General features: G+C 42.3%; 1 protein-coding gene across 1 annotated transcript in view; it reads left to right on the top strand.

Annotated features, from left to right (window-relative positions):
- Window positions 1-20,224, top strand: part of LIPC (lipase C, hepatic type) — an 81,838-nt gene extending 61,614 nt beyond the window's left edge. The window contains exons 5-10 of the mRNA XM_024204908.3: window positions 835-952; window positions 5,039-5,272; window positions 6,338-6,580; window positions 12,724-12,844; window positions 14,345-14,563; window positions 18,723-20,224. Coding sequence (XP_024060676.1) covers window positions 835-952; window positions 5,039-5,272; window positions 6,338-6,580; window positions 12,724-12,844; window positions 14,345-14,563; window positions 18,723-18,846 — 1,059 coding nt within the window. The 3' untranslated portion in view covers window positions 18,847-20,224. The remainder of the gene's footprint in view (window positions 1-834; window positions 953-5,038; window positions 5,273-6,337; window positions 6,581-12,723; window positions 12,845-14,344; window positions 14,564-18,722) is intronic.
- The last annotated feature ends 3,825 nt before the right edge of the window (window positions 20,225-24,049 follow it).

The following is a 24,049-nucleotide window of genomic DNA, read 5'->3' as shown; positions in this document are numbered from 1 at the left end:
ACCTTTGCTCTTGTTCAAATTGGGCCCATGGTGGCAGTGACCTGAAGTCATATTTTGATAGCTGGTTAGTGATCTATGTGAGACAAGTGGGTGGACTTAGTGCAATTCCCAGAGGAGAGGTGGCACATCAGAGAAATCACTATCATACTTGCTAGCTGTCTCAGCAGACAAACCAAGGAATATCACATTTTTCTTTCCAACTCAGAAAATTCTTGTGCCTCAGAGTGTAAGTGAGAGAGCTAAGATATATGCAGTATTGAGTAGGAAGAGTGATGAGCCTAAGGCCATTCTACTTCAGTAGGCTTGTTTCAAATCAGATACCCAGTTGTACAAATTAGTCCAAGAAATGACATTGCTGTATCACTTTACATTTCTGATGAGAAGTGCTGTGATACTTTGCTTGCAATATGCGTCAGTGTCTCAGTATGAGGTGACAGGACACTATAGTATATGTAAAGGATTGTTTTACACTGTATTTAACACACATCCAGCAATTGAAAAGCAGAATACTGCTGACACAGATAATACAACACCTGCAACATTTCTAATGAAGATCAACAAACCCCTGCTATTTCTACCCAGGGCCTAGCTAAGCAGAGTATGTGAGCAACAGTGTCTAATTGTATGGCAGTTTCCTGAGGTATGTAAATGTCCAGTAGAAATTAAATGAAGTTAAAACCAGCAAATGCCTTTCATGACCTAAGCACCTCATTCGATCATTGGCATCAAAATACAAATTGGCTTGTGTTGTAACCAATGGGAATTCGTAGACAGCAATTACCAGTTTATTTTTCACTTTTTATGCACCTAAATCAAGCTACTGATGTCTTCCAGGAATCTGTTCAATTTTCCAGAAGCAATGTTCATCTAATTGGGTACAGCCTAGGAGCTCATGTTTCAGGGTTTGCTGGCAGTTATATTAGTGGCACAAACAAGATTGGAAGAATTACAGGTAAAAAAATATTTATTACTTTAATAGAACAGCCAGCTGGCTTCATTGCTCAAGTGTACTGATACTTAACAGCCTTATGTTACAGCTTACATTAGAAATATATTTTTTTTTAAATGAGCAATCTTATCTTCACTGATTGTGTTAGTATATAACAGATATTTGCACTGGATTTTCAAAGGTTTTCTTGTAATTAATTTATTTCAGCAGTCCTATGATGCAGTGTGCTAAATAAATTCATGTTGTGTACTGGTCTCCTTTTCTAATAAAATTATTACAAATTTTAACACACATACTGAGGTCCTGATTCTGAAAAAATACTTAGACATGTAAGCAACTTTGTACACTTGAGATGTCCCAATGAACTCAATGGAACTATGCAAGTGTGAAAATTTAATCATATGTGGGGTCAAAAACTGAAAGATCTGCAGATATTGTTCTCTGTGGGCGTATTTTAGTAGTTATATAATTATTGCAGCTATTCATGTCTTTAAAGGAAGGCCCATTGTTTTGTATAATGTAGTGTTGAACAGAGGTAAGCCAGACACCCATCATTTGGAACTGGATCCCCAAAACAAATATGTTTAAATCCAGTGTTTTGTTCAGGCCCACTGCTATGAGGGAGCAAAAAGTAAAGTCTATAGCCTCAAGCTCCATATGTTACAGTTTGCAGGACATCCAATACAGGTCCTAAGGTGAATCCTAGGGCAAAACTCTTCTGATTATTAGGTCTTATGAGTAAGGCCTTGTGTAAATAAAGATTTCATGGAGGGCATGGAAATCATGAAAATGCCTCCAAACTGATCTCTTAAGTATTTGTCCTTGAAACTGACTACATTTACAGGTGAAATTCATTCAGTCCTTGAAATTGACTAACATTAGTTGTAAAATTCATTCCGTCCTCAAAATTGATTAATTTCGGTTGTAAAATTCATTCCCTGCAAACTCTGTGAAATTCAATACTTTGCCATTTATGCTATAGTGAATTTTCTTTAAAAAAAAAAAAGTGATTTAGACAAGGTCCTACTTATGAGCCTTCTTACTTATTTGCCTTCTCCAACCTGATCAAAACCAAAGTCCACACAATATCTAGAGTCCAAACATAAACTCTTCCTGAGGTTTGCCTGTTTAACAAAGGAATAGGAGATAAGATAAAGTTCAACTCATGCCTTTGCCCCAGGCGAGACTGCTCTCAGGATTCCTACCTCAGACCTGCTCATTTTACACCCAATATTCTCTGTTCCTGAAGAACTGCTCCTACCTCTCTTATGCCAGGTGTCAAAATAAACCACTGCCTTCAGTAAGCCAGCAGAACCCACTGGATATTGCTGGGAAAGGGTTAACACCTGCTCACAGGGCAGGGTGTCTCAGGCACTGCCAGCCTTCTACAGATCTGTACGAAGAATACCGCAGCGTCCAAATGTATTTTCTCAGTTCACCACATGATTGTTTTTCTTTGACAGAAGCTGTAATGAGTGGTGATATAAATGGAAGAGAAGCACATTTAGAGTCTGCCAAATGTTTGATATTTAAAGGCAAAGTGCACCCTTCTGAAAATATTTCTCTTAGCTGTAACCACTGTACTTTTTCTTGGCTGGCCAATGCCTGTGCAATGGCTCCCACAATAAAATATGCAATTGTTGTATTTTTAGAGCTGTGAAATAGTCCGTTTTGGACTAGTTCTGCCTTGACTGCTGGTTCATTCTCCTTCTAATGTACATTTTCTTGAAGTTACTGATTTTCTGGAGTGGAATGGTAATTAGAGCCTTGATCCTGCTTCCACTGAAGTCTCTGACAAAATTCCCATTGACTTTAGTGGTGCAAAAGCAGGTCTCATCAGAAAAGCCATACAGACTCCACTTGCAACAAAGAAGCAGAATTTAGCACTTAAGCTTCTATTTAGGTTTCGGTTGGAAAAAGGCAAAATTTCTCATTGCAAAAAGTTTATGCTGTAATGGGAACTAGATTCAGTTTGGAAGCTTCTCCCACTGGTGTAGAAACTGGGCTGAAATTCTCCTAAGCACAGAATCTTAGGATATCCAAGACTTCTGTGTTCTGAATTGGAAGAATTGCAGTAATGATCTTTCTTGCAGTATTACTGTACACCATCTTCCAGTCTCAGCCCAAACCAAGGAAGTGCAGAGGTCCACAAGCATCAACCAAAGGATTCCACTCAAGTATGGGTCAGGTTTTGGGCAAAGGTTCAGAATGCTTCTTATTTTATCCTAAGTAGTTTGGCCATCCCTAGCAGGAACCCTCACCTTTAAGGGTGAGCAAGTGAGAAAATGCTCACAGTGCCCTCTGTGTTCATCTTAATGGACTCAATCAAGGACTTTACAGTTGGACCACATGCTCCCTATTAAACTTCCCACCTCAACCTTTATCTGTTTATCCACTCCTGACAATGTCCCAAATTAAGCCACTCATTTGTGGCCTCATCTTGTCACTGATCTGACCGACAACTGTTCTCCCCTCAGACTCCATTGTTCTCACCCCTAATATCTTCATCATTAACTACGAGTTTTAAAAGAAAATTATATTAAGGAACTTGTCTAGTTGTACTTGCGCTTTCAGATGTGGAACCTCTCTCTTTATGGTGACTTGAAGTCAATTCCCTTGTGACAAAATTATAGTCCTGGATTATATTTGACAAGGACCATATCATTAGAGTATCCCTAATACATGCTTAAAGTTAACATGAAAGTTAACTGTTACACTTGATTATGCTGACTAATGCCATTTTGGCCCTACTGTTATGTAATGTCATACCAATTATGAGTATAACTTGAATGAGTGTATGAGATTATTCACATATGTAGAGCATCATACCAAGTAAATGCACAATGACATTTTTAAAAAAATAGAAAGGAAATATTACATGAGGTCCACATCACCTGCAGCGTTTAGGTTATCAATGAAAATATTTGACTTTAATCTGGTATGGGAATGAGGCAAACTGAGACAACTATAGTTTTAACTCCTAGTTCTGATCATAGATTCACTGATATATGCCTCCCGTTCTTGGGCCTGTTCATGCATGCAAAGCAGCTAATTTTACATGATACCCACCTATGTATACGAGCTGGTATCAAAGCCCTTAGTTCAGTTTATTCACATCATGTTTAGTACATTACGCCATTGAAACAAAAAATATATAAAAATACATTATTTCTAATTATAATTAGATATATTCTTCAGTAGCACTGAAATAAGCTTGCAACAATAATCTCCATTAACTGAACACTGAATAGAAAATATCTACAAAAATTGGCAACATAGTCATTATAGCCAACTTTACTTTTAATACACATGTGCCAATTCTGCTCCCATTAGACAAGGGGATTAGCAGGACTATCCAAGCAGTGTCTGGCCCAAAGTAGCTCTCTAGACACAGAAAAGCAGCTAAAAATGTACATGGGCCATTTAAAAAAATCAGTTCTTTCAATAACCCTCAGAAAGTAAGATGATAGGCACCTTGGAAAAACATTTAATAAACTAAATCTAACAGTCCAAAACTGGACTATTTTTTCTGAAGAGGGATAATTATTAGCCTTGATATACAGTCATTTGATGGTGGAAAATCATTATGAATAAAAATAGCTAACCAGACAGAGAAGCCTTTCTATAAACAAACCAAACATTATGAAGTCTCAGGTCCCAAATGTAGGGTAAAAGTCAAGCTTAATGTGGAACACCTGTCTGCAATAGGGCCTCTGCCATGTGTGACCTCTGCAGGATTTAAAAACCAGAATTAAGTAAACGCCACCCAAGCAGGCATAGCAGCAGTGAACATGGCTTGTCTACAACAAACACATCTATCTCTTCAGGCTAGTGTCCTTGTGTATGTAGAAATGACTGTTTGTTAGTGTCTATATTTGCTTTTAACCCTTTGGGTGTAGTTGTGTTCCCCATACTGGTGGCTTTTTTGTCCCTAGTCTTGTTTCTTAGTATAAAGAAGGCAAGCCATCACTAAAAGTCTAGGCGGTCATAGAGTGTGTTTTTCTCAGTTTTATTGTATTCATTTCATAACTTCTTTTGGTAAAGCAAATCTACTGTACCTCTTAAACAGATTATTTGCATTTATTGTAGGCCTTGACCCCGCTGGTCCTTTGTTTGAAGGAATGTCACCAACAGACCGTTTATCTCCAGATGATGCAAACTTTGTAGATGCAATTCATACATTTACTCAACAGCACATGGGTCTCAGCGTAGGGATCAAGCAGCCAGTGGCGCATTTTGACTTTTATCCCAATGGAGGCACCTTTCAACCTGGCTGCCACATCATGCATGTGTATAATCACATTGCACAGTATGGAATCACTGGTAAGAAATGCTTTTTGTCATGTCAAGGAAGCATTGCAGTTTGACTGACAGCAGCTCTGAGAAACTTTAAATGTCCATATGCAATTAAATAGCCTAAAGGATCACCCAATATAAACAACATACTGTAAAAGGGAGCTTTTCTTAGCTAGAAAATGATTACCTGATTTGTAAGATGCTCTAAGCACCCACAGTTCGCCTTGACTTGAGTGAGAGCTATGGGCACTTAGCACCTCTGAAAATTAGGACACAAGCATCCTATCAACCATTTTGGAATGATTCCAAGGATACTTATTTTGGGTACCGAGGCAAGAGGAGAGTTTACCCTAATTAAGACAGACATATTTACAGTGCAATTAGTTATTTAAAATCAAATAAAATTCAGTGCTGTACTACTTACCTCCTCCGCCCCCCAACCCCCACCACCCTCATGACCCTCAGGTACTACCCTGCAAAGTGGACAAACTCGCTCTCTCTCTCTCTCTAGGACCTTATTGCCAATTAGACAAGTAACAATCTAAGTTTTATATATAGAAGCTCTGTCCTAGTGTAGTTCAATGTAAATGTACAGAGACGCCCCGAAGGAGTTTGTTACTGCTGCGATATACTGCCGGAAGATAAGGCACTCATGCAGAGTGACAATTAGAATGATTTGCTGAAACACCAGAATAGGGTAGAGTTTGCCCAGCATACTGCATTCCAAAACATTTTCAGCTGTTCTCACAATACCAAGAAATAAAGCTGTTAGATAGCCCATATCTGGCTTCAGCAGCTATGAATTAGGAAGTTCATGAGTGAGGATGTGTTTTTATAGTCTACCGTGGTATATATTAACCACACAGAGAGGCAAATAAGTTCTAAAACTGTAATACTAAGGGAAAAGTCTGTTACAAATTAGTTTCTACATGTGTCTCTGCAGGGATTGTCTAACTGATAGGATTTAATAGTAAATATGATGTGTTGAGAAGGATCAATAAGATTTACATGGCAGCTTACTACACTGCTTTGTAACTGGCATGGGAAGTGGGGACATCGGAATGTCAAGGGTTTTGCTATTATATTTTCTAGGGATCACTCAGACAGTGAAATGTGCACACGAGAGGTCGGTTCATCTGTTCATTGACTCTCTACTGCATGATGATAAGCAAAGCATGGCCTACTGGTGCAACGACATCCACACCTTTGACAAAGGAATGTGCCTCAGTTGTAGGAAGAACCGGTGCAACACCCTGGGCTACAATATCAGAAAGGAGAGGCTCCAGAGAAACAGACGGCTCTTTTTGAAAACACGAGCACATGCGCCTTTCAAAGGTTAGTAGGTACACTTGCTAAGGTGCCCAAGTAGAAAATGAAGTGAGAGAATTAACTAGGTTTTTGGATCTTGTTAACTCATTTGCCTAAGTAATAAAATCAATAGGTAAAAATCAGTTTGTCCAGATAGTTGTGAATGCTAGTGGGCTTTTCCCCCCAGCCGTTCCACCAAGAGCTCTCTTAATATTTCAATGAGAGAAGCAAGTTGCATGCTTACCACATAGTAACTGTGGATTCGTGGCTTCTAAGCTGCTCAGGTCCTGATCTGCAGAATTTTCTTATAGCTAACTCAAACCGAACAATTGGTATAACATATGCAGGCTGCCAGCCAAGCCAAAAAAAACCCCATAATTGCTCAGGGAGACCTGTAAGACCTCCCATTCTGACTGTGGTACAAATTTTATCTGTAATTAGTCTATAGCAGACACACAAATGATTACTTTTCAAACAGAAGACAGAACAGAATAGTGTGGGTTTTTATAGAGTGGAATTGTAGAACTAAAATGAAGCTACTGGAATTCTAGTGTTATCTTCATTAAATCACTTTGTCAGGAGCACAGTATAACAGCTCACTATTTGAATTTGGAGAAAAAACATACAGAATTACACCAATTACTATTGGGAGGGGTGGAAATAGGTCTGATAGAGAATTATGGAATAGAGGCCTGTCTGCACTATAAAAATTGTCAAGGGACCTGGTTACATACTAACTACAACATGGATTCTCAGCTTTGGGATTGAGACCTCCAAGGAGGATGGGAACAGGTGTCAGGGGTTCAAAGCCACCATAACCTTTCCATATTGCTATCAATAAGGGAAGTCCTGGAATGGAAGAGGTTAAGACCCACTGAGTTACAACACAGTGAACACACAATCATATCTTGTAGTGTAAGCTGGGCCCCATGTTCCCAAACAATGCTAAAAGTTGGATAATCCAAGTCATTAGCATGATTCGGAAACACAGTAAGATCCCATCTACACGGCAAGACAGAATCGGGTTTAACCACATCCCAGGGCTATTGTACTGTAACCATGTCCACTGATAATTGCTTTTGTAGTGTAGACGGGGATTGGGTGGGAGTTTGAAATAGTAAAGTAACCAACACACCCCTTTTCATCACTCCCAAGGTCTTTGGTGGCATCCGCTTACCTCTGGAAATCAGGACTGAGTCCTCCAGCCCAGGTCATTTCCTACAAATAGATCTTACAGTAGTTAAGATGACTTAACTACAGGTAGCAGACACACACCATCCCATTCATGACCCCCACAGCTGTGTGGGGGTGACAGAGCATTAGATAGTATGGGGCAGCTAGAGTAAGAGAGGGGACTGGAAGGAAAGGCAGAGGCTGGCAGTTTGGGGAGACTGTAGGAGTAGGCGGAGGAGCCAGGAGGAGGCTCCTCCCCTTTCCCCCCACTCAACAACTCCTCCCTGTAGCAGAGCAGTTACCCCTCTCCTAGAAAAAAGGCTAGGCTGATTGGGAAAGCAGCCACAGCTGGGGCCACGCCCCAGTCAGGCCACACTTGGCCCTGTTATAAGGGCTCAGGGAGGAGCTGGGTCTATCTCTCTCTAGTTGTGGAGAGAGACGGACGGACGGACCTAGCTACTGGGGAGAAAAGGATACTTGGAGTGGAGCAGTGCTGGGGAGCTCCAGCTTGGCAACTCCCCAGACTGAGGCCTTGGTAAAGGCCTATGCAGGTATTGGGCCTGGGAGGTGCCGCCTGGGAATGGGCAGAGGCAGTTGGTCCGACCCTCTTGCTGATGATGTGTGGCCATGACAGACTGCAGTTTGCCCCAGTGAGTGGGGGCTAGATAACTGGCAGTAGCCACTGAGGCCAGGTGGGTGGGAGGTTTGGGGGGTCCCCTGGGAGGGGAGACTGAGAGCATGGTGGGGTACTGCTGGGGCAGAACCCTGAGGTAAAGGGCACCTAGGTCCGGGAGGGACACGGGGGAGCTAGAAACAGGCGAGACACCGGCCACCAGGAGGCGCTCCAAGTGCTGGAGAGCTAATTCCCAAGACAACCAGCAGGAGGCGCCATGCCTGTGTGTGTCTTGCTTTGCTACACTCCCCTTTCTTCTGCTTCTGCTGCCACCAAGCTCACGGGAACTAAAAAGAAAGAGGGATGCGAGAGTGTCTCTCTGTCCTCAGGGCTGTTGCCTGCATCACAGAGTATCCAGCAGCTTGGGAATTGCAGGGAAAAGCCTGTACTGCAGGAGATTCTGCTCTGACTCCACAGATGCAATGTATGCCAACGTCAGTCTGGCCAATACTGTCTCACATATTGTTAAAGAGAGTGAGAATTGTCTGAAGGAGACAATGTGTTCAGTCCTCCTCCCTCCTTTCAGAAATAAGCTATTTATTACCACTTTGGATGCTAAGAGGTTGCCACAGGGAAAGGAGACACCCACATGGTTTGCACATCCCTAGAACAAGCTCTGCTTATGTACAGAACTATTGAATTTTGCTGCTTATACTTTGAGCACTGGGGACATCAGACTGCAATGTGTAATTCAATGTAATCCTTTCACACATTTTTTGGGTTCTTTTGAAAGATTTTTGGAAACCCTTCCTCTAATCCTCGTTTAAAATGCATGGCATTTATTCCAAATGGGGAGGCTACATGCACAGATCTGTCTCAGCAACTCAGATTGGACTGGATTTAATCCATATGAAAACAGAAAAAAGTTGATTTTCTGAATTTCCTATTTTATTTTTAATTATGATGTGGAAAGCTAATTGTCATGGAGCACATCACTTACCTCTGGACAGGTGCCTCCTCCTGGTCATTCTGGGGATTAGCTCGAGGCCAACACCCCATCCATGGTCTGCACCCCATCACTCCTTCTCCGCAGTCCACCTGCAACCCCTTTGTGTCAGGAGCCACTGCATCCTCTTCATGGCTCAGTTCTCTAGCCATGTGACTATCCGTGTTCCCCGCTTCCAGGGGAGTTTAGTTCATAGTTCAGCCACTTCCCCAGTGGTGACTGCAGTCAATTGTCCTGCTACTTCCCCCAGTGGTGAGTGGGAGGGATCCAGGCCTGCTCACTACTATGGGTCCCAGCCCAGGGACCCTCTGAATTGCATTCACTTACTGCAGTCCTTTGCCTCTACCATTGCTACATTTCCCTAGGCCACTTCCTTGCGGCCACAACACCCTCCTCTGTCTCAGCAGCCCATCCGGAGCTCCTTCTCTTCTCCCCAGGTTCCTGCCGGCATTGCTTTGTCCAAGATGCTACAGGATTGCAGCTTACTCCAGACACAGTGCTCCCTCCTCAAGCACTGAGGCTCTTTTTATATGGGCCTGCTGGGCCTTCAATGGCCACTCCTCACAGCCCCTCTCCTATTGGCTGCTTTTTGCCACAGCCTCTCTAGGGCTCTATTAACCCTTTACTGGCCAGTGTGGGGCAGATGCCCCATCACACTGCTCAAAATATATTTTGACATTTTAGGAGCCCCTAAGCAGTCACTCTTCACTTGTTCTTCAAAGCAAAAATTTATTTTGGGTCAGCATGGTAAGATCACCTTCAGGATCCATGATTAAACACTGCTTTTATAGTAAGGAATCTACTGACAAATGTGCCTTGGCAAAAGAAAAGATCATTGGTATTGTTTTCTTACTGGCATCTGGAACTCTTTTCTTACCATGAGCCTTAACTCTGTTGTTCCCATTGACTTGAATTTCACTTTTAAAGACATTTCAGTTCCTGGAACTGTATTCCTGATGTAAAAAGAAAAAGGCATTCTCACAGACCTTTGGGATATCAAAAGGTCAATGCCTTAACAAGACTTTTCTTTCATAGTAGCTGCAAAACAGTCTAACAACTGTGTAAGAATCTGTATCAAGTGATCTTGAAACACTTTCCCAAGAATGCTGTAAAGATCATGTGAAAAATTCAGACAGAAAATAATTAAGAAGCTCAATGTTATACTTCCTCATAATCTTAGTTTCTTTATGAAACTGGACATTCTATTCTTCAAGTTAATGACAGTAGGTCCTGGAGTGAAAGCTGACCTGGTTTCATTAAAAAAATAGCAGTTGTAAGAAAACACATTTATAATAGTGCCTTTCATCCTGGAAGATCAACGTGTTATACAGACTGCATGTATGTATGTAGAGGGGTCACTCACCTACCACTGAACTGCAGCCATTCTGTGAGAGTGATGCTACACATCAGTTTTAAGGAGGGGGAGTGAATACCTTTCCACACTAACTATCAGGCAGTATTGGGTAATAGTATGTAATTACCTGATCTGTAATTTAACCAGGAGAGCAGGATAAACACCTGTAACTCTTGCTAAATGTGCCCTGGAGGTGTGAATGCCCAAAATTAGGCTACGTCTACACTACGAGGGGGGATCGATTTCAGATACGCAAATTCAGCTACGGGAATAGCGTAGCTGAATTCGACATATCTGATCCGACTTATCCCGCTGTGAGGACGGCGGCAAATCGACCGCCGCGGCTCCCCCGTCGACTGCGCTTACTCCTACCTGGGCTGGTGGAGTATGCGCATCGATTCAGGGATCGATTATCGTGTCCTGACGAGACGCAATAAATCGATCCCTGAGAGATCGATTTCTACCCGCCGATCTGGGCAGGTAGTGAAGACAAGCCCTTAGCCAGGACATCTGTTACAGGTCTGATCCAGCAGATGGCTAGGAAAAAAACAACCTTCATCCAGTGGGGACAGTGAAAAGTTTTTTGCCTTTAGCTTCTGCAGAAATCTATTAGTATTTAATAACATGAACTTCCTTCCCAAGTCTCCAAGATCAATGCAGGCCCAGCTTTAATTTCACATGGTTATGGGCATAGCATTTGTAAGAGGTGCAGTCTGATCAGTGTGGTCTGATATACAGTGTCAGTAGGTTAAAATCTATTTAAAAATGATAGATTGGGTATTTAGTGGATGGATGTGTTTGAATACTTAGCCAAACCAACCAAGGGACCCATTCTATGCACCAGCCTCAAGGTGCTGCTCCAAGCAGCATAAAGGGGCCACATAGAAAGGGCGAAGTGACAAGGAAAATTCCCCCAGATGCACAAGATCCGTATAAGACTGACATAAGCAGACCTATACTGTCCCCTTCCAAGCCCCAGCCTGGAGGGGCGGGCCTGGTGAAGGAAGGAGTGTTTGCCCATAGGGCTCAGTGTTATGGGGGATACCAACAACTCCTGAGTGTTATGTTTCTTAATTTAAAGCCATTTAATGTATTGGGGGCAGACCGAGAGTCATCTTGCTCAGAAATCCTCTGATAGATGGTACTATATGAATGGTTTAATCAGCTGATAATGGCTTTTCCACAGTAAATGAAACTACTTCTGTTACCATTACTTCTGACAGGCTGACCGGGCAGAGGATAGACAAAATTGGGCATTCAAAGCTGTATGGCACAATTTGCACACAGTCAGACAATGATTTTCTGCAATTTGCTACATGTGAAAACTACATATGACACATACGCTGATATCTCAGCCACTCTTCTCCACAAATGCGTCACTTTTTCAGTTCAAAGACTTTCCCAAACCCTCTTCTTCTAGAACCCATCAAACTTCAAAGCAGTAATGACATGTTTCTTATTGCAATGTGTTGAACAAAGTCATATTGTGAACAGATGCATGTTAAGCACAATGTATCATTATGCCATCAAGAACAGTCATCTGTTTTGCTGGGAGATGTTCCAGCAGATCACAGTGAGCAAGGCTGACATCCAGAAGAGAGTTCTCAATCCACGTGACTACTCCACTGCCCTTCCCAGTCCACAAAAGGATTTCTATCTATACAGCTGTACAGAATCCAGGGAAGTCAGACCAGGAACTGCCTGCTTACTCTGTGTGACACGCATCAGAAATTCTCAGAATTAAATCTTATGAAATCTGAAAGATTTCCCACAGAAAACTCCCGCCCACCCATTTCCCCTACACCACTCCCTATAAAGAGAGCAGCGGGGACCCAAAAACCTGTTGGCTAATGCTGTTTGGCAATAATTAACAACTGCTGACTTTTTAATGGTGACCAATGCATTTAATAAAATAAATGGGAAATGATTTTCAAGTGTCTGCTCTGAACTGCAAATTTCTGCTATCACATGAGTATGCTGCCTGTAAGACCATGACTCACCTTGCAATTTCTTCTCCTGTGCAGTTTACCATTATCAATTCAAGATACACTTCATCAATGAAATTCAAGAGAAGCAGGTAGAACCAACTTTTACTGTCTCTCTGACAGGCACTAAAGAAGATGCTGAAAATCTCCCCATCACGCTGTGAGTACTAGACACAAAGTCCCTAGTTTATTGTGGTGAAAACCGATGCTACATTTTCTAATACAGGCTCACTTGAATAATAAATATGCATCATTTGTTCTGAATTGCCTGGTTTAGTACAGTCTTCAATAGATGAACTGGAAATCATGGGAGGTGGGGGGGAGGACTTTTACAATGTTCATGCAAGTCTTGGTATGAAAAGTCACTATAAAATGAACTAGTCAATCTTAGAAGTTTTCTTGAACATTGAGTACAGCATCCAGTCCAGTCAAGTTCAGTCCATCCCAATGTGAGCAGTTGTAGAATGCTGGATCTATTTTGTGCAGTTAAAAGGCGATCTAACTAAAATGGGGAGGTTCACCAGTATGGGTGGCTGTTGTCATGAGTCTAGACACCACACAGTATCTCTGTATGTTATCATCTTATGCATGCAGGAAGGAGAAGAGAATAGAGATAAGAGAAGAATATATCCCAAAAGGTTCTTCTCCCACCAGGCCCTTAGCCAGCTAACCACAGAGATAGAGCATTTGTGCATGGAGAGAAGTGAAAGACACATCGCTAGCACACCCCACTTCCATTGCTATATGTCATTTAGACTTGACCATTACAGAGAATCTGAATTGATGTAAAAGCAAATGGGAACTTGGGAGGTCCTTCCTGGAGAAATACCGAAACATCTGGTGTAGTTCCCCTCAGTTTAGACAAGTTTAGGGACATTTCTAGAGGGATTTTCTGCAAAATCTGGGTGCTCTGTTTTTCCACCGAGAGGGAGAGGGAGTTGGGTGCTGCTGGTAGGACAGACCTTCTTGTAGTGAAGAAGAGGCACAGAGGGACTCTGTTTTGGGAAATCTTTTCTCCTCCTGTCAGGAGTTACTGCTGCTCCACAAATAGTCCAGGCTCCTCCCATTTCTATCGGCTCTGTTTGACAAATCCTCACACTTCACCATCCCTGGAGGAGCAGAAGCCCTGGAGGAGCTGTGATTTCCCCAGACCAGGGAGAAGGGAAACTCCTTCTGATTTTAGCAATGGAGGGGAACTGCCCCCAACACTTTGATCCCTACCTATATGGACAGTAATAACAAAAATTAAGTCCGTCAAGTAAGGTCTTTGCGGCAGGGACTCTCTTTTTGTTCTGTGCTTGTACAGTGCCTAGCACACTGGGGTCCTGGTCCGTGACTGGGACTCTTAGGAACTACTGCAATACAAAGAACAAATAATATCGGTAGCTCAGTGGCTAATGTACTGACCAGTTTGTAAGTGGGAAGAGTACAACTTTATTTTAATAGTAAATGCACCACTGCTGTAGAATCTTGCAAGATTGTTTACAGTTAAAACGTGCAGGAAGAAAAATACATTTTCTTCAAGTGTTGTTTAGATATTAGTGTCATCTGCTCTACCTCTTCACATGGAAACCATAGATAGACCTATAATACAGAAACTGTCATTCACACAAAGCACATTTCAGTGTCCAGATCACTTTTGGTGGTTTTGCTTTTACAGCGTTGAAGGCATTACAGGAAATAAAACCTATTCCTTTCTCATCACTCTGGACATCGACATTGGTGAGCTAATGATGATCAAATTCAAATGGGAAGGAACTGCAGTTTGGGAAAATATCTGGGACACAGTTCAAACTATCATCCCCTGGACAAAGGGCAACCGTCGACCAGGACTTATTGTAAAGACAATAAGAGTCAAAGCAGGAGAAACACAGCAAAAGTAGGTGTTATAGAAATCACTTTTTGGAGTAATTAAGGAGCAGAGTGGGCACAGACCTTAAATTATCAGAGATAAAATAACTAAGACTACAACTTTTGAGATGCGCAAAGAAAATAAACCTCTTTACTCCAATTCACTAAACACCACCCACTGTGCCTGTCCATCCCACTTGTCTGTCTCCCATATGAGTTTAAAAAACATCAGTGGGTGGGATAGGGAGACATAAGGGAACTTACAAAGTGAGCACAAACTGCTTTGTAGCAATGGAAGGAGGGGGGAGTGGGCTTGGTTTTCACCCGCTATGTATAGCAGAAGCAGTCTTTGGTCTGCTCATATTTTGTGTATGTTGAGTACAAGGAGAGTGACATGGCTGTATCATAAATCCAGTTGTGATTCAAAATAGAGCTGAATTCAAGGATTAACGTGCACCTTTAGATATCCTGTGATTTTTTTTCAGGCCTGGGTATCTTTGTAGGCCTGAAACTGAACTTTTTAGATAATTGATTGCTACATGTGGACTCCTGTTCTCTGACAGCAGCCTCTTTATCAGCTGAACTCTTTGGAAGCAACAAGCTTTGAGCACTATGAGTATGTCTTCACTGCAGAGTTAACTGGGGCAATCGCCTATGTTAGCCTAGCCCAGGAGTGGGCAACCACTCTGCAAAACCCTACCTGAGTCACTCAGTCCTCCCTGGTGCTGCATGCACCTGTGGGAGTCAGTAGGACTTCTGGGGGCATTTCCCATGGTGCTTTACGCTGCAGTAATCTGAGCTGCTCTATGATTGTTTCCCAATGAACACGGGAAATGGGGAGAACTTGTCTGGCCTTCTGGGCACATGGAGGAATTGTGGGAAGACCTTTGAGACCTATCAGCACTTGAGTGGTTTCATCTGCAGGCTTATTACAAAGTAGGGGGCCACTAGCTCAAGTGAAAGTGGCACTTGAGTCCTAGCATATGCCCCCCAGCTAAGTCAGCTAGCCCTGGTTTTAAGCACCACAAACTCTGGTGAGAGCTTTTTATGTGAGAGAGGGTTAGGGACCACACCAAAGTTAACTCTGCAGTGAAGATTTTCCCTAATACAATTGATGACCAAAGGAAGCCTGCTTTTCTTCTTCTTCTTCTTTTTCTTTTTTTATACAGAATGCACCTGTCAGAGTCCCTAGGGACCACACAATATTTTTGAAAAAGCACACATTGTTAACAGTAACTTTATAAAGACAACCCCATCACCTGCCCCAACAATAACTCCCCCTAGGGAAAAGCCAGGGTGCTTTATATCATGCTCAGAAGTGTAACATAGGAGGAAGCAGACTTCAGAACTATGCAGTCTCCTGTCTGATTATTCATTACATTAATTTAACACAAGAAGTCTGTTTTCTGATAGACTTGGTAGATTTTTCTCACATTAGTTTCTTTTGCTCTGGTCCAGTCTTGGACAGATGAGCTACTACTACTCTGTGTGCAGTATCAAAACTTGTGTGGAGGCCCCTGCCTGGTTGGATAGTGTGTTAGTGAATAGTGGAATTTCCATGGTGGGTTAAGCATACACATACAGAGATACTGGAGAGGAAAAGCACCATACATAACAACATTGATCACTGCCAGTGTTTAGCAGTCACTCCTGCACTCTATGCTGTCATTTTTCTGGTGCTGTAGATGAAGTGATTGTCAGGCAAACTGTAAAATCATTGCACTTTGTTTGCCAGGAGCTAGATTTTTCTTGAGTAAAAACTTCCAAATGCAAGGTGAGGTTTCATGGTTTTCAAGAGCTATTACAGGGGTCGGCAATCTTTCAGAAGTGGTGTGCCAAGTCTTCATTTATTCACTCTAATGTAAGGTTTCGCGTGCCAGTAATACATTTTAACGTTTTTAGAAGGTCTCTTTCTATAAGTCTATAATATATAACTTAACTATTGTTGTAAAGTAAAAAAGGTTTTTAAAATGTTTAAGAAGCTTCTTTTAAAATTAAATAAAAATGCAGAGCCCTCCGGACCGGTGGCCAGGACCGGGCTGTGTGAGTGCCACTGAAAATCCGCTCGCGTGCTGCCTTTGGCACGCCTGCCATAGGTTGCCTACCCCTGAGCTATTACATCATCCCCCATAGACAAACTACTACAGTACTGGTAAAATCAGTGCTTATATTTGTGAAATAGTTTGTCTTTAAAACAAAGGAAAATTTCAGCCAGAAGACTGCATAGTAATGTTTTTAATGACTGCCACTGCTTTAACCCCTTGAGAACTAGCCATTTTAATTAAGGTTAAATGGGAACAAATTGTCCTACTTTGCAAAAAGCTTCAATCCTGAAGGGACAATTATATTGGTCTTGCTCCATAGAGGTCAGGAAAGACCTCACCACCAATGATATCTATTGCAGATTATTGAGGGTACCCCCTGCAGAGCCATAGTTTCCTGGTGCTGATTTGAAAGAGGGATTAGATGAGTGATTTACAGAAATTTACATAGCGCTTCAAACCTAAAGGAAAAAAATTATACATTTACTTGACCAATATCTTTGTGCTTCTTTTGCTCTTACTCAAAGCATTTGTTTTATAAATATTTTCCTCCTCACAGAACAGCATCTCTGACTTGATCCTGCCATAGAGTATTAATCATGAGTTTGACATCTCATATTGGTATGAGTATGATAATGGACCTAATACAGTATTGACTTAGCTAAGTTAGCTGCAGGATCAATTAGAGTAAGATGCATTGTGCATGACAGAGACATGGTTCAACCGGAGTTTTGATAGTTTAAGAAAATGTATACAAAATGTGAAAGGAATATGTGTCTGCTCCATTTGAAATTTTCCTAAAGAAGAAGGTTCCTCCCTGATACTGTTGTGTGTGCTAATAATGTGCTGCAAGAGGACTCTCAAAATTGTTCAAAAGAATTACACTACTGGTGTGCTGTCGAGGGATTCCCACTGGAGTAGATAAGGCTGGGGGGGGGGGTTGGCACCACAAAACTTTGTAGGTGTTTTAGATACCCAACGACCTTTGGCATTATTTTCTGTAAGTGGAACCGGATTTTGGGGTTGAGGATGTTATAATAGGGGCTGATGAGGTGCTATTCTCTTTCTATGAAATCTAGAACTTCATGGGAACTGAAATAGTGCTTTGGGGTGAGTGAAAGCTTACTAGGTATTTCTAAAAGGAAGCACAAGGAATACTTAAGGGGAAATCTCTTTGAAAAAAATGTGGGGGTATATTTAAATCATTTACTAAAACTCCCTTGGAGAGACCAAACTGCATGAATTTAATCATTAGCATATTGGGAATTTTAGATTTTAAAATACTAGAAAAAACAAACCATATGTTTTGAGAAGTCTTCCACTTTCCCAGGCACTTGAACAAACTGTTGACTATATTTTCATATCCACATTTTTCCCATTTTAATCATTTGAAACATTTGTTTGGAATGGTTTTATGTGCTAGATTTTCCCTTTGTGTGGAAGAGTGGGACACGTGTCAATGAATAATTTTTCAATAATGCTTCTTAAAGAGCGGAGCAGAAATGTTCAAGGATGGGCTAAGCTTTCATCTGCCTTTGAGATCTCATCCTCACAGCCTCAAAATGTTATTAGGGCTGCATTTATACAAAGATATTTTCACTAAAATGTCCATCTATTGCTATTAATGTTTCAACATCACCCGTGGTAGCAAGAGTAGGAGAACACTAGTGTAGGGTCCAGGCAGCTGCTGTTTTAAGCACCATATTATCTAACTATCAGAACAATCTACATGACCTGGTTTATGCCCCTAGTGACCATCAGCACCTTGCCCTTACTAGCATGCCACCATTGTGGCATTGAGAGCTAAACTGATGGTAATGGCCGTGGAGAATTCTATCAACAATTTCCTCATGAAGACAAGACTCACGAGAACTAGCATAAAGTTTGGAAGATCAGAAAGAACATACAGAAGCAGTAAACTAAATACATAGGAATCACCTATGCCTCACCTATTCCCCCTTACCCTGCTCTAAATACCTTGTTGCCAGATGCACACTCATAATTAAAAGCAAATGAAAACAATTAGATATCTTATTAAAAAAAGCAGAAAAAGGAATTGAAGCCATTGGGGAACTATGGGGAACAGAACACTTACACAAAGAAGTGTCCAGAAAAGGTAACTTATACTTTGTGTTTTCTATTTAGAATGACGTTTTGTTCTCAAAGTGTTGACAACGTGCACCTGCATCCAGCCCAAGAGAAAACGTTTGTGAGATGTCCAAACAGCTCTCGGAGACCAAAGAGAAAATTCAGATTAGCAAGAACATGAACAGAGCTGCCCGTCAAGCATTAGTAAAATCCCACACACCTACGACAATAGTTCAAATGTTTTAAATATATCAAGTTTAACAAAAAACAATGTACACGGACATTTCCAGAGGGAACAAGACAAAAATCAAAATTTAATTTTATTTTTGGGATATAACAGTATACTGAAATATGCATTTTGTTTGTCCTTAAAGCTGTTCCCAAACAGATCAGCTTGCAATTTCTTAGCCAATATCATGTGTTTATACCTAAATTGCTTTGAAATGTGGAAAGATAAAACCTGCTCAGTGGAAATGCAAACATGATTACTTCAAAAGACTCTTGCTAAAAGCTGACGTTGAACGCAGGGCAGATTTCATGTTGCTGACTCTTTAAAAAACAATCTGCTTTCCAACTAGACAACTTGGAATAACAATTTGCATACTGCAAGGTAGAAAACAATTTTACTAGCCACAAAACAAGTAGTTCACAGGCTCCATGGGTCAAACCTGAAGCAGCTCAAGCATAGTTGAATTACTTACTAATGAACTTGGTGTGTTAATCACTTACTGCAAAAATATTCTTATTGAAGAGAGAGAATTCTCACACCTATAGAAAACTTTTATGAGCTTTTAACTGAATAACCAGCTAACATTCATGAGCTAAGGAGCTATGAAGGTGACAGGCTCATCCTTCTTGTCTGATACCCAATAAAACTTACAGCGTTATGAGCCAAATAATTGTACCTTTAATAACATGTTTCATTAAAGTTTATTCTATTGGAAAATGCTTTGCTGTTCAATGTAGTGACAGAAATATTTTAAACTAATTTGCTTTAAAGAAATGCTTAGTGTACTAAAGCACATTCCCGCTGATAGTCCTATTTGCAGTCATGTTCAGTGAACTTCTGCACCTAAATCCTTTTCACCATGCTAGTGTAAACTCTAAAGTTATGTTTTAGACTTAAAATTTTCACAGTAGACTAACATGATTTACAAATGAAAATTGTAAAACTTCAGCCATCTTCATTACATTCAGAGAATTATGAAACGTCAAGATTATGCATTTCCGTTATTTTCTGTAGCAATAGAAAATATGGAAAAAAGAAACAGATTTCCTTATAATTTTTATTTTCAGTTTATGATTGCATGTGGTAATCAGAAAAATAGTGTTTTGACACTACATTGGTCATTTGGTTATGCCAGAAATCAAGATTTATCATTACAAGTTTGTTTTTACGACTGTGATGTTTAATTTTCTTAAAGTCTTTAAGGAATCTGAAATGTTTTTCTCAAATACTGAAAAATGTTTATGGCTGCTGGTGGTCACGAGGCCTGAAACAAGCCATATTGTCACACCAAAAGCAGAGAAATGTTAATAAAAATGCACAGAAATTACAAGTCAGGATGAAAGGGAGGATATTGAAAGATGTGGAAAATCAAAAATTTAGGCAGATTATCAATCTTTAAATTAGTGAGCAATTACTAAAGGCAGGTCTACACTACAAAATTAAGACTACCTAAATTACGTTGATATTCAGCTGCCTCAATAATTAAATCACTTTTGAATGTCCACACTACACTCTTTGGGTCAGCAGTGCATGACCTCACTACCAGTGCTTGCATCAAGGCAGAGAGCAATGCACCATGGGTAGCTATCCCACTGTGCAACTTGCCACCACCTACCGCAGGGTATTTTGGGAAGGGATTGCAATGCCTCATGGGGGCAAACGAGTTGTGCATGGGTGACTGGGAACATGCTTTCAAGGTCTCATGATGCAGTTTTCTCAATCCCGTAATTTTATATGCATCCTATAATGTTTCCCCCCCTTTTTCAAAAACCCCACAAACATGCGTGTCTGCCATCACTGTGTGAAGCATGGATCCTGCACACCTCTCCACTGTTGTGATGAGTGTTGCGTGCACAATGCACCTGATCATGCAGTATTTGAAGAGCTGCCAGAGGAGCCACAGGGAACATGATGATTCCTTGGAGGCTAATTTGCTGTGGGACATAGAAACAATTCAAGGTTGTTGTTGGCATTCACGGAGCAGCTGCAGATGGTGCAGCAACACCAAAATGAGACCTGCTCTGACAGTGGAGAAATGAGTGGCAATCGCGGAAGCTTGCAACATCAGATTGATTCCCCACAGATGGGTAGCAATTTGGAATTGGGAAATCCACCATGGGGGTTGCTGTGATGCAAGCGTGCAGGGCCATCAATTGCATCCTGCTACGAAGGATTGTGACTGGGCAACATGCAGGACATAGTGGATGGTTTTGAAGCAATGGGGTTGAACTGCGTTGGGGTGCTAGATGCTGTGCATAGCCCGATTTTGGCACTAGATCACCTTGCCCCAGAGTACATCAACAGAAAGGGCTACTTTTCTATGGTATTGCAAGCGCTGGTGGATTACAGGGGATGCTTTATCGACATTAATGTGGGGTGGTCAAGGATGGTGCATGATGCACGCATCTTTAAGAACACAGGACTATTCAAAAAGCTGTAAGCAGGGACTTTTTTTTTTTCCAGACCAGAGGATTATCATTAGGGATGTTGAAATGCTTTATAAATACAGGGGAAAGAACCTTTGAAAGGGAAAGAACAGTCATTTTCATTTCACGAACATACACCAACTGTCTCTCTCACAGGGCAGTGCATAGGTGCTCACTTCCTCTCTTTCCCGTGGGTACTCGACTCCCCCTCTGCCCCTGGCCCCAACCCCACTCTACCCCTTCCATGAGGCCCCACCCCCATTCCAACTCCTTCCCCAAATCCCCGCCCCACCCCCATCTCTTCCTCGCCTCCTCCCCTGAGCATGCCACATTCCCACTCCTCCCTCGGAGCATGCTAAAGCTCCCAAACAGCTGTTTGTTGGCAGCTGGGTGGGAAACGCTGGGAGGTAGGCGGAGAAGCGGGGACACAGCACGCTTAGGGGGGTGAAGGGAGCTTGACTGCCGGTGGGTGCAGAGCACCCACTAATTTTTGGAGCACCCACAGAGTTGGCAACTATGGGGCAGTGTATGTGCAGCTGTTAATATCTGTTCTCTCCCCCGGGATGGAATGGTAGAGTAGGGCAGTGGCCCTAGACACCATGTGGAATAGGGGAGGTGGGGCATATAGGGAGGTCTCAGAATGCAGTTCTCTATAAGCTGCAGAGGGAGGTGAGCACGGGTCTGTTGAACCTGAAGGTCAACAAGGGTCTCCAACATGTGTTTGCTGCTTGAGAAGTGCTAGTATCTCCTGCTGCACATCTCTCTCCTTTCTCAGGGCTTTTCTCCTATCCTCTCGATCCCTGTCCATTCTGTCCACAAGGGTGATCCCTCCAAGCCCTGTGCTTGGTATCCGAAGCACCAGAGGCTTGCAAGATCTCTTGGAACGTGTCATCTCGTGTCCTCTTCCTTCTCCTCCTTATCTGGCTGAGCTGCTCTGCTTGTGTGGATGGAGAGACCCTCTCAAGGCCACATTTCCACTTGCAAAAGATACAATGCACAGAGGTAGTATTGTGAGTGTTTTCACAAGATCAGTAGAAACTTGGTATATACCGAACTCACTCCCTTGATGCACACAAGTTACAAACACTACATTCTCACTTCTCCTTGGGATTCATGCAGCATGGCTGCAGTCCCAGGGCGGGGAGTTGGGACAATAAAGCAGGGTAGCTCATGGGCATGAGTATATGTAGATAGGGCAATTGAACTGAATAGTGGCGCTGTTTTCCACAGGCAGTGGTGATTTTAGCTGACATCTCACTCCTGAATGGAGGCTGAAAGGGAACAGCTCCTGCACATGTCCAGCTGCAGACCAGGTCTATATGCTACTAGCCTGTGTGCTGCAATGGTGCCTGCTTAATAATTGCTGAGTGACATGGGAAAGTGTCCTACCACAGCAGAAGAAATAAGTCCCCAGAAATCTTCAGCTGAGGATTGCAGACTACATCCAGGAAAGTTTCCTCGAGATCTCTATGGAGGATTCACAAGACATACCAGTGCACATAAACCAACTCTTCTACAGGACCCCCTCTGCTTAACTGTGCAGGGGAATGAGAAGCATAGTGACTCTACCTCCATTGGTTATTTCGCTACCTCTTCTAGCACGATTAAAAAAGAGTAAATGAACAGATGTGCCCCTTAAATATCAAAGCAAACTGCACACTTACCAGAGGTTCCTTCCTCTGCGTCAGGTTCACCTATGCTGGACTGTAGAGACAGACCAGACTGCTCTGGCATCAAAAACAGGTCCTAGATTGCCGCACCACTGGATCCCCCCCATCACCTGTACCCCATAGTCCTCTTCCTCTGTTCACTTCAAGGGCCTGTGACTCCAGCTCCCCTAAAGTATCCACGTGGCTCTTGGTGGTGGTGGTAGGATCTGTGCTGACGATGGCATGCAGCAATTTGTAAAAGCGGCATGTCTGCAATTCTCAGCCTCCTTTGCCTTCTGGCACATCTGCCACGGGTTCTTGGCTTTCACGCAGCACTGCTGCAGATCCCTCTTGTAGCCCTCCCCTCCCCATGCCCTGAGCAATCTGCTCATAGATATCGATGTTTCTACATCTAAATTGGAGATGTGCCCGCACAGCCTCTTCTCCCCACACCCCCAGGGGATCCACCACCTCCTGTGTACTCCACACGTCTACAGCATGGAGCCGGCCTGGGCAGCTGCTAGGTGAACTCTCCATGCCAAGCAAGCAGGAAATGGAAATTCAAAAATTGCAGGGCTTTGAAAGGGCAGGGCTTGCGCATCTGTGTACTTGGCTGCTGGGCAGCAGAGTTCAAAACAGTGAGCAGAGTGGTCATGGTAGGGTATTGCGGGACACCTCTGGGAGGCCCCTAAAGTCACCGTAAGTAACAAAGCATCTACACTGACATTGTGTCAACCTAAGCACTATGCCTCTTAAGGAGATGGAATTATTAAATTGGCAAAGTGGGAGAGTTACATCAGTGGGAGTGACATTTTAGTGTAGATCAGGGGTTCTCAAACTGGGGGTTGTGAGCTGTCAGCCTCCACCCTCAAACCCCACTTGACCTCCAGCATTTATAATAGTATTAAATATAAAAAGTGTTTTTAATTTATAAAGGGGGGGGGGGTCGCACTCAAAGGCTTGGTGTGTGAAAGGGGTCACTAATACAAAAGTTTGAGAACCCCTAGTGTAGATGCTTACAGAGTTAGGTCAACGTAAGGCGCCTTGTGGCAACTTTTTTAGCTCTGTAGTGTAAACCAG

This window comes from Terrapene carolina, unplaced genomic scaffold (assembly GCF_002925995.2).
Source record: "Terrapene carolina triunguis isolate 2854851 unplaced genomic scaffold, T_m_triunguis-2.0 Scaffold67, whole genome shotgun sequence".
In the NCBI taxonomy this organism is placed as follows: domain Eukaryota; kingdom Metazoa; phylum Chordata; order Testudines; family Emydidae; genus Terrapene; species Terrapene triunguis.
This window is presented reverse-complemented; position numbering and strand designations above follow the sequence as displayed.